Source organism: Bos javanicus, chromosome 18, assembly GCF_032452875.1.
Source record: "Bos javanicus breed banteng chromosome 18, ARS-OSU_banteng_1.0, whole genome shotgun sequence".
Classification (NCBI taxonomy): domain Eukaryota; kingdom Metazoa; phylum Chordata; class Mammalia; order Artiodactyla; family Bovidae; genus Bos; species Bos javanicus.
In genome coordinates, this window is record NC_083885.1 from 22032154 (window position 1) to 22047815 (window position 15662).

Consider the following 15662-nt stretch of genomic DNA (forward strand, 5'->3'; position numbering starts at 1 on the left):
TATTGTTTTTTCATATTCTTTTCTATTATAGTTTAGCACAGGATATTGAATATAGTTCCCTGTGCTATACAATAGGACTTTTTTTGTTTATCCAGAGATAATGATCATAATTAATGTATTCTTCTTAACTCTGCAACTTTGTTCCAGATGTAAATCTAGTTAATTTGTTTCCTTTTGTATCATCAAGAAATTGAAATGTTAAGCCACAGTCTGTCAGAAATACTCCTATCAATCCTCTTATGTCCTCCCTACATATATTTTAATACTTAAAACCCACTCATGTGCAGTTTTTACAGCTAGACATGGAAAAGAGAAAGGGATGCTTCTCAAAAATTCAGATTGGTGTGGATTCAAACTTAACAATAGATGAAGCTACAGTGGTTAACAGAGTTTCTGTTTGGGATGTTGAAAAAGTTTTGGGGAAAGATGGTGGTGGTAGTGGCGGTCTGCACAGTAAGTGAAAGTCACTTAGTCGTGTCCAACTCTTTGCAACCCCATAGACTATACAGTCCATGTGATTCTCCAGGTCAGAATACTGGAGTGGGCAGCTGTACCCTTCTCCAGGGGATCTTCCCAACCCAGGGATCAAACCAAGGTCTCCCGTATCACAGGCGGATTCTCTACCAGCTGAGCCACTAGGGAAGTCCAAGAATCCTGGAGTTGGTAGCCTATCCCTTCTCCAGTGAATCTTCCCAACCCAGGAATCGAACTGGGGTCTCCTGCATTGCAGGCAGGTTCTTTACAAGCTGAGCTATCAGCAAAACCCTCTGTGAATGTGATACCACTAGATTGTATACTTAAAAATGGATAAAATGCCAAATTACATGTATTTTATCACAACTTAAAAAAAAATAGTGATGTAATATACCCCAAACCATTGAACTGTACAATCTAAGTGGGTGAAATATATGTGAATCATATCTCAGTCAGGTTGTTTAAAGAATAGTAAACTAAGCTTGTTGCTGCTGCTGCTGCTAAGTCACTTCAGTCGCGTCCGACTCTGTGCGACCCCATAGATGGCAGCCCACCAGGCTCCCCCATCCCTGGGATTCTCCAGGCAAGAACACTGGAGTGGGTTGCCATTTCCTTCTCCAATGCAGGAAAGTGAAAAGTGAAAGGGAAGTCACTCAGTCGTGTCCGACTCTAGCGACCCCATGGACTGCAGCCTACCAGGCTTCTCTCTGTCCATGGGATTTTCCAGGCAAGAGTACTGGAGTGGGGTGCCATTGCCTTGTCTAAAACATGTATGTCCATTCTTACTGAATAACATTATTATATTTTAGTAACTTTCTACATGTAAAAAATGACAGTGATGAAAATGCATAAAATGGAGAGTAAATGCCCCAAATGTTACCATAGTAATTTCAAGTCCATCAAGTCTTCATATCAAGTAGTAGCTTTACAGTGAAATCGTGTTATCTGAGTAGGTAGAAACTGAATATGGTAGAAAAATAGTTATTCAAAATGCCCCTAAATCATCCAGACTTCATGGGAGTGGAGGGAAAAGTCTTGTTTGATTTAGCAAAAGATGTAGTGAAAAAAACAACAGTGTGAGACAAATAGAGAAAAATCCTTCCTTTAAATTTTGCTCTTAGTAGTATTCAGTTCGGAGAAGGCAATGGCAACCCGCTCCAGTACTCTTGCCTGGAAAATCCCATGGACGGAGGGGCCTGGTGGGCTGCAGTCCATGGGGTCGCTAGGAGTTAGACACAACTGAGCGACTTCACTTTCACTTTTCACTTTCATGCATTGGAGAAGGAAATGGCAACCCACTCCAGTGTTCTTGCCTGGAGAATCCCAGGGACGGGGGAGCCTGGTGGGCTGCCGTCTATGGGGTCACACAGAGTCGGACACGACTGAAGCGACTTAGCAGCAGCAGTAGCAGTATTCAGTTGAATTTTCATTCATTGAATTTAGCTATGATGTGACGCCTGTTATTTTTGTTTTTCAGTTATAACATTTCAAACACTTAGTTGTGAGCATAATACCTTGGATGGAAGTCAGATCTGTCTCCTTGAGTTAAATGCTTCAATCTTTTCTTTTCTCTGACCCTAGGCATATCATCTCCAACCACGCTGTATGATAGGTACAGCTCCCCAACAGCCAGTTCTACCAGGAGGCGGCTATTTGTGGAGAATGACAGCCCCACTGATGGAGGGACCCCCGGGCGCACTCCCCCGCAGCCTCTAGTCAATGCTGTCCCCGTGCAGAATGTAGCCGGGGAGGCTGTATCTGTCACACCGGTTCCTGGACAGACCTTGGTCACCATGGCAACAGCCACAGTCACAGCCAACAATGGACAAACAGTGACCATTCCTGTACAAGGTAACGAAGGCAGAGTTGGATATTGAGTTCTTTCTCTGGCATTTATTACTTGATATTTGGCTGGAATGATGATACGAGACAAGCATGGACTGGGAAAGGGGTTGGGAGGGGGAAAATGGGAAACCTCTGCCCAGAGAATCTGGTATTAACAACATTTTCTTTGTGCTTTTTTTTTTCTTTGAAACAAACTTTAGGTATTGCCAATGAGAATGGAGGAATAACGTTCTTCCCAGTCCAAGTCAATGTTGGGGGGCAGGCGCAAGCTGTGACCGGCTCCATCCAGCCCCTCAGTGCTCAGGCCCTGGCTGGAAGCTTAAGCTCGCAACAGGTGACAGGAACAACCTTGCAAGTCCCTGGTCAGGTGGCCATTCAACAGATTTCCCCTGGTGGACCACAGCAGAAACAAGGCCTACCTTTAACCAGCAGCAGTATCAGACCCAGGAAGACAAGCTCTTTATCGCTTTTCTTTAGGAAGGTAATTTTTCACGTACCCTCACCAGGTCTAGAACTTGGGAAATACAAGGGTTAGATAAAGTTTGAGATATAATATTTTTGTTTATCTACTAGGTTTATCACTTAGCAGGTGTCCGCCTTCGGGATCTTTGTGCTAAATTGGATATTTCAGATGAACTGAGGGAAAAAATCTGGACCTGCTTTGAATTCTCCATAATTCAGTGTCCTGAACTTATGATGGACAGACATCTGGACCAGTTGTTAATGTGTGCCATTTATGTGATGGCAAAGGTGAGTACCATTGGGAATATAAAAGGAAAAAGATGCTACTTCCTCATTCTTAGAATACTTTTAACAGCTTTATACTAAGGTAAAATTCACATACTGAATAATCCACCCATTTAAAATATACAGCTCAGTGGATTTTAGTGTATTCACAGATATGTGTGACAAGCACCACAGTCAGTTTTAGAATATGATATTCCATTGTATGAAGATATATTTTGTTTATCCATTCATCAGTTGATGGACATTTAAATTATTTTTACTTTAGGGCTGTTATAAATAATGCTGCTAATGAACACATGTATACAAGTTTCTACATGGACATTTTTTCATTTCTCTTCTGTATATACCTTGGAGCATATTGCTGGGTCATGTGGTAAACTCCATTTTTAACTGCTTGAGGAACTGCCAGACTGTTTTCCAGTCACTGAACCATTTTACAGTTCCACAGATAAAATAATTTACTGAGGTGAAACTCACATAACATTATGCATTTTAAAACAAATGGTCCAATAAAGTTTTAAAATCGATTAATTTTTTTCTTCTTTTTCAAGGTTTGGCTAGTCTAAATTGCTTGACATTCTTGGTGAATTTTAGAATCAACTTGTCTATTCTTGTTATAAAGAAGTCAGGTGGGGTTCAGATAGAGATGATGTTGAATCTGTAGATTAGTTTGAGGAGTATTGTTATCTTAACCATACTTTACCTCCTGATTAATGAACATTTCGGGCCCATGCTTTTCTTTGTGGGTAGTTTTTTCCTGGTTGCGCGTCTGTTCAGACTGTCTATTCCTTTTAGAATCAGTTTTGGTAGTGTGTATCTTCCAAGGAATTTGTTTTCTCCAGGCTTTCTAATTTGTTGGCACCATTGTTTATAATATTCCTTTTAGTTCTTTTTATTCTTTGTCAGTAGTAATTTGCCAGTCTTCTTTAAAACTTTTGGTCAGTCTAGCTGAAAATTTTGTTGGTGTTGTCAAAGAACCACTTTCTGGTTTATTATTATATGCTCTAATCTTTACTATTCCCTTCTTTCTGCTTGCTTTTGTTCTTTTTGTTTTCTCAAGCTTTCTGGAGGCTTATTTACGTTCGTTTTCCTGGCTCTGCCACATGGCTTGTGGGATCTTAGTTCTCTGATCTGGGATTGAACCCAGGCGTTTGGCAGTGAAAGTGCCAAGTCCAACCACTGAAGCACCAAGGATTCCCTAGGCTGTGTTTGCTCTTTTTTTTTTTTTTAGTGTCTTAAGATGGATGGATAGGTAATCTTTCTTTTTTCTTACTATGGGCATTAAGAGCTATAGATTTCCCTCTAAGCACTGCTTTAGCTGTATCTCATAAATTAGGGTATGTTGTGTCTTTATTTCAAAGCGTTCTCTAATGTCTTTTGACTTACTGGTTATCTAGGTGTGTTGTTTAATTTCCATGTATTTGTGAGTTTCTCAAATTTCTGTTAATTTCTAGTTTCCATCCACTGTGGTTCCAAAACACACTTTGTATTAGTTACTTTAATCCTTTTAAATTTATTGAAGTTTTGTAGCCTAGCATATGGTCTATCCTGGACAATGTTCAGTGTGCACTTGGGAAGAATATATATTCGTTGTTGGGTGTTACATCTGTTACATCTATAGATGTAAGGTTTTTTAGTTGTTTTTTTTTTCTTAATAGTGTTAAAGTCTTTCTTTGTTGATCTTCTGTCTAGTTGATCAATCCATTATTGCCAGTGGGGTATTGAACTCTGTAAATATTATTGAATTGTCTATTTCTCTATTAATTTCTGTCAGTTTTACTTCATGTATTTTGATGCTCTGTTATTAGGTGTATGTATGTTTTTAATTGTTAGATCTTTCTAATGGATTGACCCCTCATAATTATGAAATGTCCCTCTTTATCTTGAGTAACTTTTTTGTTTTAAAGTCTGTTTTATAGTGTGATCTTTGTATAGCCAGTCAGCTTTTTTGAGTTGCTGTTTGCATGATATGTCTTCTGTCCATCCTTTTCTTTTAAATCTGTTTGCTTAACCTAAAGTGTGTTTTTTGTATATGGAGTATATAGTTGGATCTTTTTTTAAGTAATGTGACAATTTCTTCCTCTGTGTTAATACATTCACGTCTAACATTGTTGTAACTGGATTTATGTCTGGAACTTTACTTTTTTTGTCTCCTGTCTTTTAGATCCTCTCCTTCACTGCTTTCATTTCCATGTGCATTCAGTAAATACTTTGTAATGTGGTGTTTTCATTTCAGTATTGAGTTTTAAACTTTTTTTTACTAGTGGTTTCTTTACGGTTTTCTATATTTTTATTTTTGCCCTATCTGCCTTTTTTTGGTCTCATCTTTATTGAGATATAACATCACATTTCTTCACATATATATTGGCAATATCTAATCCCATGAATCTATTTCTCACTTCCACTGTATACTGGTAAGGGATTTGATTTAGGTCATACCCTGAATGGTCTAGTGGGTTTCCCTACTTTCTTCAATTTAAGTCTGAAATATATCCACAAATTTTAACAAATTCCAAGTAGGACAAATGCAAAGAGCTCCATACCTGACACATAGTAAAAGAGTTGAAAGCCAAAGAAAGGGAGAATCTTGAAAGCCTCAAGAGAAAAGCAACTTTTTGCTTACTAGGAAACTCTAATAAAGTAACAGATAACTTCTCATAAGAAACTATGGAAGCTATGAAACAGTGTACAAAGTAAAATCTAAGAATCCAGTATGTAACAAAATTATCTCTTGTAAATGAAAGTGAAATGAATACAGTCTCAGCTAAACATAAAGACAGAAAACTTGAACCATCTTACATGAAAATACTAAAGCAAGTTCTTCAAGCTAAAAGTAAGTGACCCCACACAGTAATTCAACTACACATGAAGAAACAAAGAGCAGTGGTAAAAATAATTATGTAACTGGAAAGAATACATAATGTGTATTTCTTCTTAACTGATTTTTTTAATTGTATAAAACAATTCTATGTATTCTTGCCACCTCTTCTTAATATCTTAGACAGTGCCTGATGAACTATGGATGGAGGTTCTTGACCTTGTACAGGAGACAGGGATCAAGACCATCCCCAAGAAAAAAGAAATGCAAAAAAGCAAAATAGCTGTCTGAGGAGGCCTTACAAATAGCTGTGAAAAGAAGAGACGCAAAAAGCAAAGGAGAAAAGGAAAGATATACCCATTTGAATGCAGAGTTCCAAAGAATAGCAAGGAGAGATAAGAAAGCCTTATCAATGATCAGTGCAAAGAAATAGAGGAAAACAATAGAATGGGAAAAACTAGAGATCTTTTCAAGAAAATAAGAGATATCAAGGGAACATTTAATGCAAAGATGGGCTCAATAAAGGACAGAAATGGTATGGACCTAACAGAAGCAGAAGATATTAAGAAGAGGTGGCAAGAATACATAGAACTGTACAAAAAAGATCTTGGTATGATCACTCACCTAGAGCCAGAAATTCTGGAATGTGAAGTCAAGTGGGCCTTAGGAAGCATCACTACAAACAAAGCTAGTGGAGCTGATGGAATTCCAGTTGAGCTATTCCAAATCCTAAAAGATGATGTTGTGAAAGTGCTGCACTCAATATGCCAGCAAATTTGGGAAACTCAGCAGTGGCCACAGGAATGGAAAAGGTCAGTTTTCATTCCAATCCCAGAGAAAGGCAAGGCCAAAGAATGCTCAAACTACTGCACAATTGCACTCATCTCACACGCTAGTAATACTCAAAAGTCTCCAAGCCAGACTTCAGCAGTACGTGAACCGTGAACTTCCAGATGTTCAAGCTGGTTTTAGGAAAGGCTGAGGAACCAGAGATCAAATTGCCAACGTCTGTTGGATCATCGAAAAAGGAAGAGAGTTCCAGAAAAACATTTATTTCTGCTTTATTGACTATGCCAAAGCCTTTGACTGTGTGGATCACCACAAACTGTAGAAAATTCTTCAAGAGATGGGAAGAATACCAGACCACCTGACCTGCCTCCTGAGAAATCTGTACGCAGGTCAGGAAGAAACAGAACTGGACATGGAACAACAGACTGGTTCCAAATAGGAAAAGGAGTACATCAAGGCTGTATATTGTCACCCTGCTTATTTAACTTATATGCAGAGTACATCATGAGAAACGCTGGACTGGAAGAAGCACAAGCTGGAATCCAGATTGCCGGGAGAAATATCAATAACCTGATATGCAGATGACACCACCCTTATGGCAGAAAGTGAAGAAGAACTAACGAGCCTCTTGATGAAAGTGAAAGTGCCGGTGCCAGCCGGCAAAGTCGATCAGGTCCCGAGAACATGCGCGGCGTGGCTGAGAAAAAATACTACAGCAAAAGAATGCTACAACAAAGATGGGGTCGAGAGGTTCAGACACGTCTCCACAAAGGGAAGCGGTCTGACCACGACTTTATTCAGCATCTTATATTTATACAGGAGAGCAAGAGAAAAACAAGACAGTTAACATTTTTTCTTGGTTGACCTATACATCTTACAAAAAGTCACAAGAAATCTTGAGAGCATGGGAATGGCACCCTGTTATTATTTCTTACACTAGATAACATTTCCCTGTGCGTAAGAAGTTTGTCCAGAACTCCAGGTGTCTGCAGTAAATAATCGCCTAATCTCTGGGGTGGCGGGACAGAGAGCTATGTTTGCAAGCAAACCCTCAAGGACTGAGGCAGCTCCCAGAGCTGTGTCCTTCAGACAAAGGACCCCGTTCTCATGGGCAGCTCCCCGCATGAAAGAGTGAAAAAGTTGGCTTAAAACTCAACATTCAGAAAACTAAGATCATGGCATCTGGTCCCAGCACTTCATGGCATATAGATGGGGAAACAGTGGAAACAGTGGCAGACTGTTTTTTGGGGGCTCCACAATCACTGCAGATGGTGACTGCAGCCATGAAATTAAAAGGCGCTTATCCTTGGAAGTAAAGTTATGACCAACCTAGACAGCATATTAAAATGCAGAGACATTACTTTGCCAACAAAGGTCTGTCTGGTCAAGACTATGGTTTTTCCAGTAGTCATGCATGGAGAGTTGGACTGTAAAGAAAGCTGAGCGCCAAAGAATTGATGCATTTGACTGTGGTGTTGGAGGAGACTCTTGAAAGTCCCTTGGACTACAAGATCCAACCAGTCCATCCTAAAGGAGATCAGTCCTGAATATTCAATGGAAGGACTGATGCTGAAGCTGATACTCCCAAAACTTTGGCCACCTGATGTGAAGAACTGACTCATTTGAAAAGACCCTGATGCTGGAAAAGATTGAAGGTGGGAGAAGGGGATGACAGAGGATGAGATGGTTGGATGGCATCACTGACTCAATGGACACGAGTTTGAGTAAACTCCAGAAATTGGTGATGGACAGGGAGGCCTGGCGAGCTGCAGTCCGTGGGGTCGCACAGAGTCAGACATGACTGAGCAACTGAACTGAGACTTAATGTTTTTTAAATAAATTTGGAAGGTTTCAGCCTTGGAATATTTCTTCTGCTGCACTCCTCTGGTACTGTCGTTATGTGACCTTGATGTGCTTAATGGTATGCCCCATTTCTCTGAAGCACTTTTAATTTTTCTTCATTCTGTCCTCTGTTCTGTGAACAATTCCATCTCAGGTTTGTTAAACTTTTCCTTTGCCAGTTTAAATCTAGTTTTTCATTCCTCTAATGAATTTTCTGTCACTATGGTTTATTCTAGGTCTTGATTCAGATACCACATATTCCCTCTGTTGTTACTGAATTAGATTTACTTGAATATATATTTCTTCATTTGTTGTATGCTTTTTAGAGACATTTCCAGAGACTTTAAATGGTTGTTTTTTAATACGATTTTCACCAGTGTCACTGGGGAGCAGGTTCATGGATCATCTCATACTATATTATGCTAGAAGTCAAATTCACTCTCAGTGTACCCTTATTCTTTGCCAGGTCACAAAAGAAGACAAGTCCTTCCAGAATATTATGCGTTGCTATAGGACTCAGCCACAGGCCCGGAGCCAGGTAACTACATTTTCTCTCAGGGCTGAAAATAAAGATGAAAGTCTTTTTGATGCATATAAAACAATTAACTACAGGTGATTCTGTAACCTCTTCTCCAGGATAAAAAATAGGACTCTATTTTAATCTTATTTAATTATTGACAGCCACACATCTTGATTAGTTTAAGTTTAGTTTAAGTTCTCTTTTCTCCCAAAGTTAATGATGTAAAATATTTGATTCCTTTTTAATTCAGATAATTACAAGATAGGTGTAAATTAGGAAGCTGCTGTTTGGATTCTATGTCACCTTGAAATCAGTCTGGTTTAGGACACACAGTGCTGCACATTTAACCAAAATAGCAGTAAGTGAAAGTTTAAAACCCATTTTACCTTAATGCTATATACTTGTCTCGAAGAGATAGGTAGGTATGTAAGATCTTTGTATCTGACTTAGGATGGCTTGATTTTACAATTAGAGATTATTGCTGCTCTGTAGTATTGTAGGCAGCACTTGGAAGGTGAAGCCTGACAGGCCCTGATACATAACCTTGGCTGCATTTACAAACCTCCCCTGAGTAGGACAGCTACTGTAGGGAACTGTGAGAATGAAATAACATGTTAAAGTTGTATAGTCTAGGATGTGCTCAATAGATATTGTTCTGTTGCCTTCTCATGCTCTGTTTAAAGGTGTATAGAAGTGTTTTGATAAAAGGGAAAAGGAGAAGAAGAAATTCTGGCAGCAGTGACAGCAGAAGTCATCAGAATTCTCCGACAGAACTAAACAAAGACAGAAGTAAGTGGGATCTTTATGAATGTATACAACTAAATTAGGAGCTCCTCTTATTTTTTAGGTCTAGGACTAAAGAATTAGTAAAATTACTGTTGTAGAAACTGTGAAAACGGTTTATTCCAACAAAAGATTTGTTGGAACAATAAACTAAATTCTAAATTTAGTAGCAAAGTTGTCCTTTTGGTTTTGAGACACATTGTGCATAAACATTTTTCTTTAGGGGTACTAGAAAAGGTTAGAGAAGACAGGCATTTGTTGACCTGAGTTCCAAAAAAATGTGGCATGTCAACAGAAACCATGCTATGGAAATACCATCCTTAATTGCTGGTTTATACCACTTAATGCAGGGCTCGGTCCTAGAAAACTGGTGTCAATTAATGAATACTTGCTACAATTAATGAATACTTGGTGTCAATTAATCAAGCCCTTGCTACATTAATAGCATGATAGTAGTTAGTGGGGCTTCCCAGGTAACTCAGTGGTAAAGAATCCACCTGCCAATGCAGGAAAGCAGGAGATATGGGTTCGACCCTTGGGGTGGGAAGATCCCCTGGAACATTGCAACCCACTCAAGTATTCTTGCTGGGATAATCCCATGAACAGAGGAGCCTGGCGGGCTACATCCCATGGATTCGCAGAGAGTCGGACACGACTGGACACGCACACACACAAGAGTTAGTACTAAATACCTTGTCTGTGCTTTGCTGCTCGGTGGCGAGGGCCCATTTGCTGCCATTTAACAAGGAGAGCTTGTTAAATGCTCTTCCTGAATTTTCTTTTTAAAAGCACCCTGCACCAGCAGTCTCCCTGTTTAACACCTTCTGTTCTACCCGGTACAGCCAGCAGAGACTCCAGTCCTGTCATGAGGTCCAGCAGCACCTTGCCAGTCCCACAGCCGAGCAGCGCCCCTCCTACCCCGACTCGCCTCACGGGGGCCAACAGTGACGTGGAGGAGGAGGAGAGGGGGGACCTCATCCAGTTCTACAACAACATCTATATCAGACAGATGAAAACGTTTGCCATGAAGTACTCACAGGCAAATGCAGTAAGTTTGAGGAGGATTATTTCATACTTTTTTTTCACTTGTGAGGAATGAGAAATCACGTGTTTTTGAGCTACTTCTGTGTAAATTAGTTTGACAAATAATTATTTTGTTAAGTAAAATATAACTGAGAAAGTCTTTAACAGAAATAATTTGCTTAATGAACGTAACTTCTACTGTTGTGAAGGGTTAAACATGAATAACATTGCATTTGGACTCCCTGCAAAGTATAGTCATATGAGACGGACTGCCTAAGTTCAAATTACCCAAAACTTGCCAGCTCTGGTGACCTTGCAAATTATTTAACTTTCTCTGTGCCTATTATTTCCTTGTATATAAAATGGGAATAGAAATAGTCCTTTGCTTATAGGGTTGTTGTGAGGATTAAATGACATAATATATTAAAAATGGTTAAAACAGTGGCACAAAGAAAGCATTTAACCGATTCCTATTGTATGGTTTTCTTTAATTTTTGCCACAAATACATCACTATCTACCATTCATAAAGCATTTAGTTTATTATACCTCTTCACTGATTCAGCAAGAATAACCATTTTCCCAAAAAAGTAATTGGTTAGGAATTTTGTTTACCGTAGAATGTTTTGGTTTTTTTTTAAACAGATGGATGCTCCTCCACTCTCTCCCTATCCATTTGTAAGAACAGGCTCTCCTCGCCGAATACAGTTGTCTCAGAACCATCCTGTCTACATTTCCCCGCATAAAAATGAAGCGATGCTTTCTCCTCGAGAAAAGATTTTCTACTACTTCAGCAACAGCCCTTCAAAGGTGAGCCTAATGTAAAGCCTGGCCTTTACCAGCCCCACACTTGGGATTCTAAGGGTTGTTGGGAAACCCTTCAGCACGCACACGGGTGATGGGATCCGCGAAGGAAGGGCGACCAGTAGTCCCACAGCAGCAGGAAACAAGGGTTTAGGGGAGAACTTTCAAGTTGGAAACAGGGTAAGGGGTTTAAACTTCCATTCCTCTCTTTTCCTATTTGTGCATCTGAACATTCTGCTATAAATCTGGAATTTTATTTTTTTTTTCCCATTTGTAAAACTTTAAAATTCCAAATTTCTGTTAGGGAAAGAAAATCCAGATTCCTTGACGGATTACTTGGTGCCTATCTCTGGGACAGGAACTGTCTCTGTCCTTTGAATTCTTAGTCTAAGAGGAGAAATGGGCATTTTATAACAATATGCACATTAGCACCGATTTAAGTGGTAGCATCTGCCTCAGTCTGCAGTGGGTAGGGAAGCTTGAGTCAAGCCTTAACGGATGAAAAATTAGGAGGTTGCTGAGGTGTGGAAGGAAGGGCATCCAGGATAAAGTGGACAAGAAAGGGAAACAAGTCCTTGAGGCAGTAAGGCTAGAGCTCTGGGAATCATATGTTACTTACTGTTAAGGAGGCAGCTAGATCTTAAAGGTCCTTAAGTGATAATTATATTTATAAAGATTGTTCAGAAAACACACATAGATAACAAATGGCCCAGGAAAAACACATATAGATTCCTAAAAAACACAATGTCAATACCATGGAGAGATGGATGACAGATAGATGGTGGGGAGAGTATGCTGTTTCCCTATTAGTAGATTTTCATCCTATACCAAATTAAGTTCCAAATGAATTAAAAAGTTAAACAGAAAAATAAATTGGAGTAGGACTATTCAATTCAAAAGCAGGCCTAAAAAGGAAGAAGACAGCAAACAAAGAGCAAGTAAATACAAATGGTCTAAATACCCCAGTTAGAACTCAGGCCTTGTTAACAGTGGATTAAACTATGATACAAATTACCATAGCATACTATGTAGCAGTTAGAGATGTGATCCATATATACTGATAAGAGAAGGTGTAAGACATAATGTGGACTGAACAGTATACCAGTTTAATTTTTTTGAAACCCCACTTAATGAACATTATTAAATTTCTAATGCGTGCTTCCTAGAAAAAAGAGCAGAAAGCTACACAGTAGCCTGATCTGTTTGGTGAATGAATTGTAACAGTAAGTGTCCTTAGGGACTGGGTGAGGACAAGAAGGTGTATTCTGTATGATCTGGGGGGGAATAAGTATTCATTTTTAAACTGTCATGTACATATTATATAAATTATGGTGTATAAAGCACTGTACTGTATATAAATTTTATGTATTAATGTGTAATTAATCTATATTGTTATGTATATAGTAAGGAACACAATTATACTTGAAATATGTTGTATATACTTGTATACAAATACCACTTATACAATTAGTGTATAGTTAACAATTTAAGAACATTCAAGTAAGTGGGAGACTAGAGACAGAAAGTGCAGAGCAGACTTTTAGGGAGGTAAGGGAGTAGAGGAGAAAGAGGAAAACTTGCTTAAAATGGTTAAAATTTGGGAAAGATGCATATACTGATTATAGAAAACCATGGTGGTTTTAAGCCTCATTTAAGAATAAAAACTAAATATCTAGGATCTGCTTTGAAACATCTGAGAGGTGAGAAGTGAATGAAGGCACAGATCAAGTAAGACTGGCCAGCATCGCTGAAGTGGGTGGTGGCCATGTGAAGGTTCACTATACACGCTTTTCCGTTCCCATGCTTGAAATGTCCTACAACAAATGCATGTAAATCTGCTCAGTATGCTTTCTACTAGGAAGCATGGACAATGAAATCAGTGGCACATGGTAAAAAAAATCATCCGAAAATAAGGTACAGCTGACTTTTGGGACTCTGGGGAAACTTGGTGCTGAAGGCACCTGTACACAGATCCAGTCTTTGTAGCCCCCTGGCAGTATTCTTCTCCCTCCAGGTTCCTCACGTGAACCAGAGAATGCAGAAAGTAATGCCTTTCCTCAGTTCTCCCGAGGAAGATGTATAATGCATTTTAGAATTTAGACTTCTCCTATGAAACTCCATGGCTGCTAAAAACAAATGAGTAACACTAGACTGGGGGAAAAGGGGACATAATACTCTATAGTCATGTTACTTTTTTAAAAAAGGAAAATGGAAATGTATGAAGTTGATTAAATATGGCATAGCAACATGATGCTATGTAACTTTTGTAAAAAAGAATCAGATTTGTGAACTTTTATATTGTTAAAGTGTATATCAAAATCACCTCTGGAGCATGTTAAAAAATGAAATACTCTGCCTCTTTCCCGGTCGTCATCTCAGCTAGCTGAGAAGTGAGACCAGAAGGGTGTAAAATTTGCTAGTTCTTTCCTTTATAAAGATGTTCAAACTCCTCAAGTAAACCGCTTAACTCATTTGAGGTTCTTTGATCTAACACTGAACTGTGTGTATTAGAATTTTAACGCTTTTTGTATCTATATTTACCTCCGCCACCAGAGACTGAGAGAAATTAACAGTATGATACGGACAGGAGAAACTCCAACCAAAAAGAGAGGGATCCTTTTGGAAGATGGAAGTGAATCACCTGCAAAAAGAATCTGCCCAGAAAATCATTCTGCCTTATTACGTCGTCTCCAAGATGTAGCTAATGACCGGGGTTCCCACTGAGGTTAGTCCGTTGTATTGAAACTGTCTCTTCACAAACTCGGTTTAGCAGCCACATTTAATGTATGCTAGATGATGGGGCTCTTTTCCTGGATCCTTCCAGTATCCTTAGGATATTTTTACTTACCCCAACTGCCTTTTTTCCTACCTTGCAGTGCTTGCCATCAAGGCTGCCTAGAATCCAACACAGTTGGATTTTTTAACTCTTTGGCAAAGCTATTCCAAGTATTACAAGTACTGCAGAGAACGAAGCGTACTCGTGTGTAGAAGAGGTCTCTGTTAACGTGTTCCAGCAGAGGAACCATATTTCAGTTCATTCCTGTTTTGTGGTCAGCCCTGGCCCTCATAGTGAAACTTGGCATTTCGTCCTGAAACACTTAGTAGGAGTGTGAAATTGCATTCCCAAAAGGTAACAAATTGGGAAAGCGCCCAGATTTGGAGGTCCTGGGTAACCAGTCCAAGTCTCCCGTTGCCTTTGTGTAATTCTTCCCTACCCCAGTAGGTGTGGTGCAGTGTGACAAGTCTTTGATTAGTGTGCAATGTGTGAGTGAACTTGTATAAGAAGTGGCACTTTAGGGCTGTAAAAAGCATGATTTTGTAACCCAGATTTTGCTGTATATTTGCGATGGCACTTTCTACAACGTGAACTTTATTAAGTACAAAACTTCTAGGCTTAATATCTTCTTTGATGCTTTTGTACTTTTTTAAAATTGTTAAAGCCCCAGTAGCTACCTTTTGGGCAAGTGTTTTAAATTCTCCATTTTTGTTGATAGGGATCACCTGGCTAAGTAAAGATTTAAAATCAAGTTGAATTAAGGGGATTATTATGAAAAATTATGACCTCTTCCTTTAGGAGGTAGTTATCCAAAAAGACGTGTGTCTTTATTAAGGTGGTATTTTTAAATATCTTTGGGTGTGTTCCTGGAAGTTTAAAAAAATAGATTGGAGAATTTTAGGTTTTTATTAGTACACAGTACCATTTATACAGATTAGAAAATGTTAATTTAACAGCTACTGAATTATCTATATATACCTTTATTAATCACTATTGTTCCAGCAGTTTTAAAGTTGAATGAATAATCTTATTAGGGAGAAAGTTCAATTGTAAATTGAATCAGTATAAACAAAGTTACTAGGTAACTTCATATTGCTCTGAAAGAAATATGGAACTTACACTGTTCACTTAGAATAGTGTTTTGCAAAAATATTTATAAAACCTCTCAAGATACTGCTACTGTAATTTTATATGAAAATAAGTGTATTTTTCAATAAAGCATTTATAAATTAATCTTTGTTTA

At 38.8% G+C, this 15662-nt stretch overlaps 1 protein-coding gene across 3 annotated transcripts in view; it reads left to right on the top strand.

Annotated features, from left to right (window-relative positions):
- RBL2 (RB transcriptional corepressor like 2) overlaps window positions 1-15662 on the top strand; it is a 51206-nt gene that overhangs the window by 30654 nt on the left and 4890 nt on the right. For 2 of the 3 annotated variants that reach the window (XM_061387201.1, XM_061387203.1), the window contains 8 exons: window positions 2056-2325; window positions 2520-2800; window positions 2893-3069; window positions 8982-9053; window positions 9719-9824; window positions 10661-10866; window positions 11485-11649; window positions 14197-15652. In XM_061387201.1, coding sequence (XP_061243185.1) covers window positions 2056-2325; window positions 2520-2800; window positions 2893-3069; window positions 8982-9053; window positions 9719-9824; window positions 10661-10866; window positions 11485-11649; window positions 14197-14367 — 1448 coding nt within the window. In that variant the 3' untranslated portion in view covers window positions 14368-15652. Of the gene's footprint in view, window positions 1-2055; window positions 2326-2519; window positions 2801-2892; window positions 3070-8981; window positions 9054-9718; window positions 9825-10660; window positions 10867-11484; window positions 11650-14196; window positions 15653-15662 lie in introns of those variants that run through there. The other variant, XM_061387202.1, reaches the window with a different exon arrangement.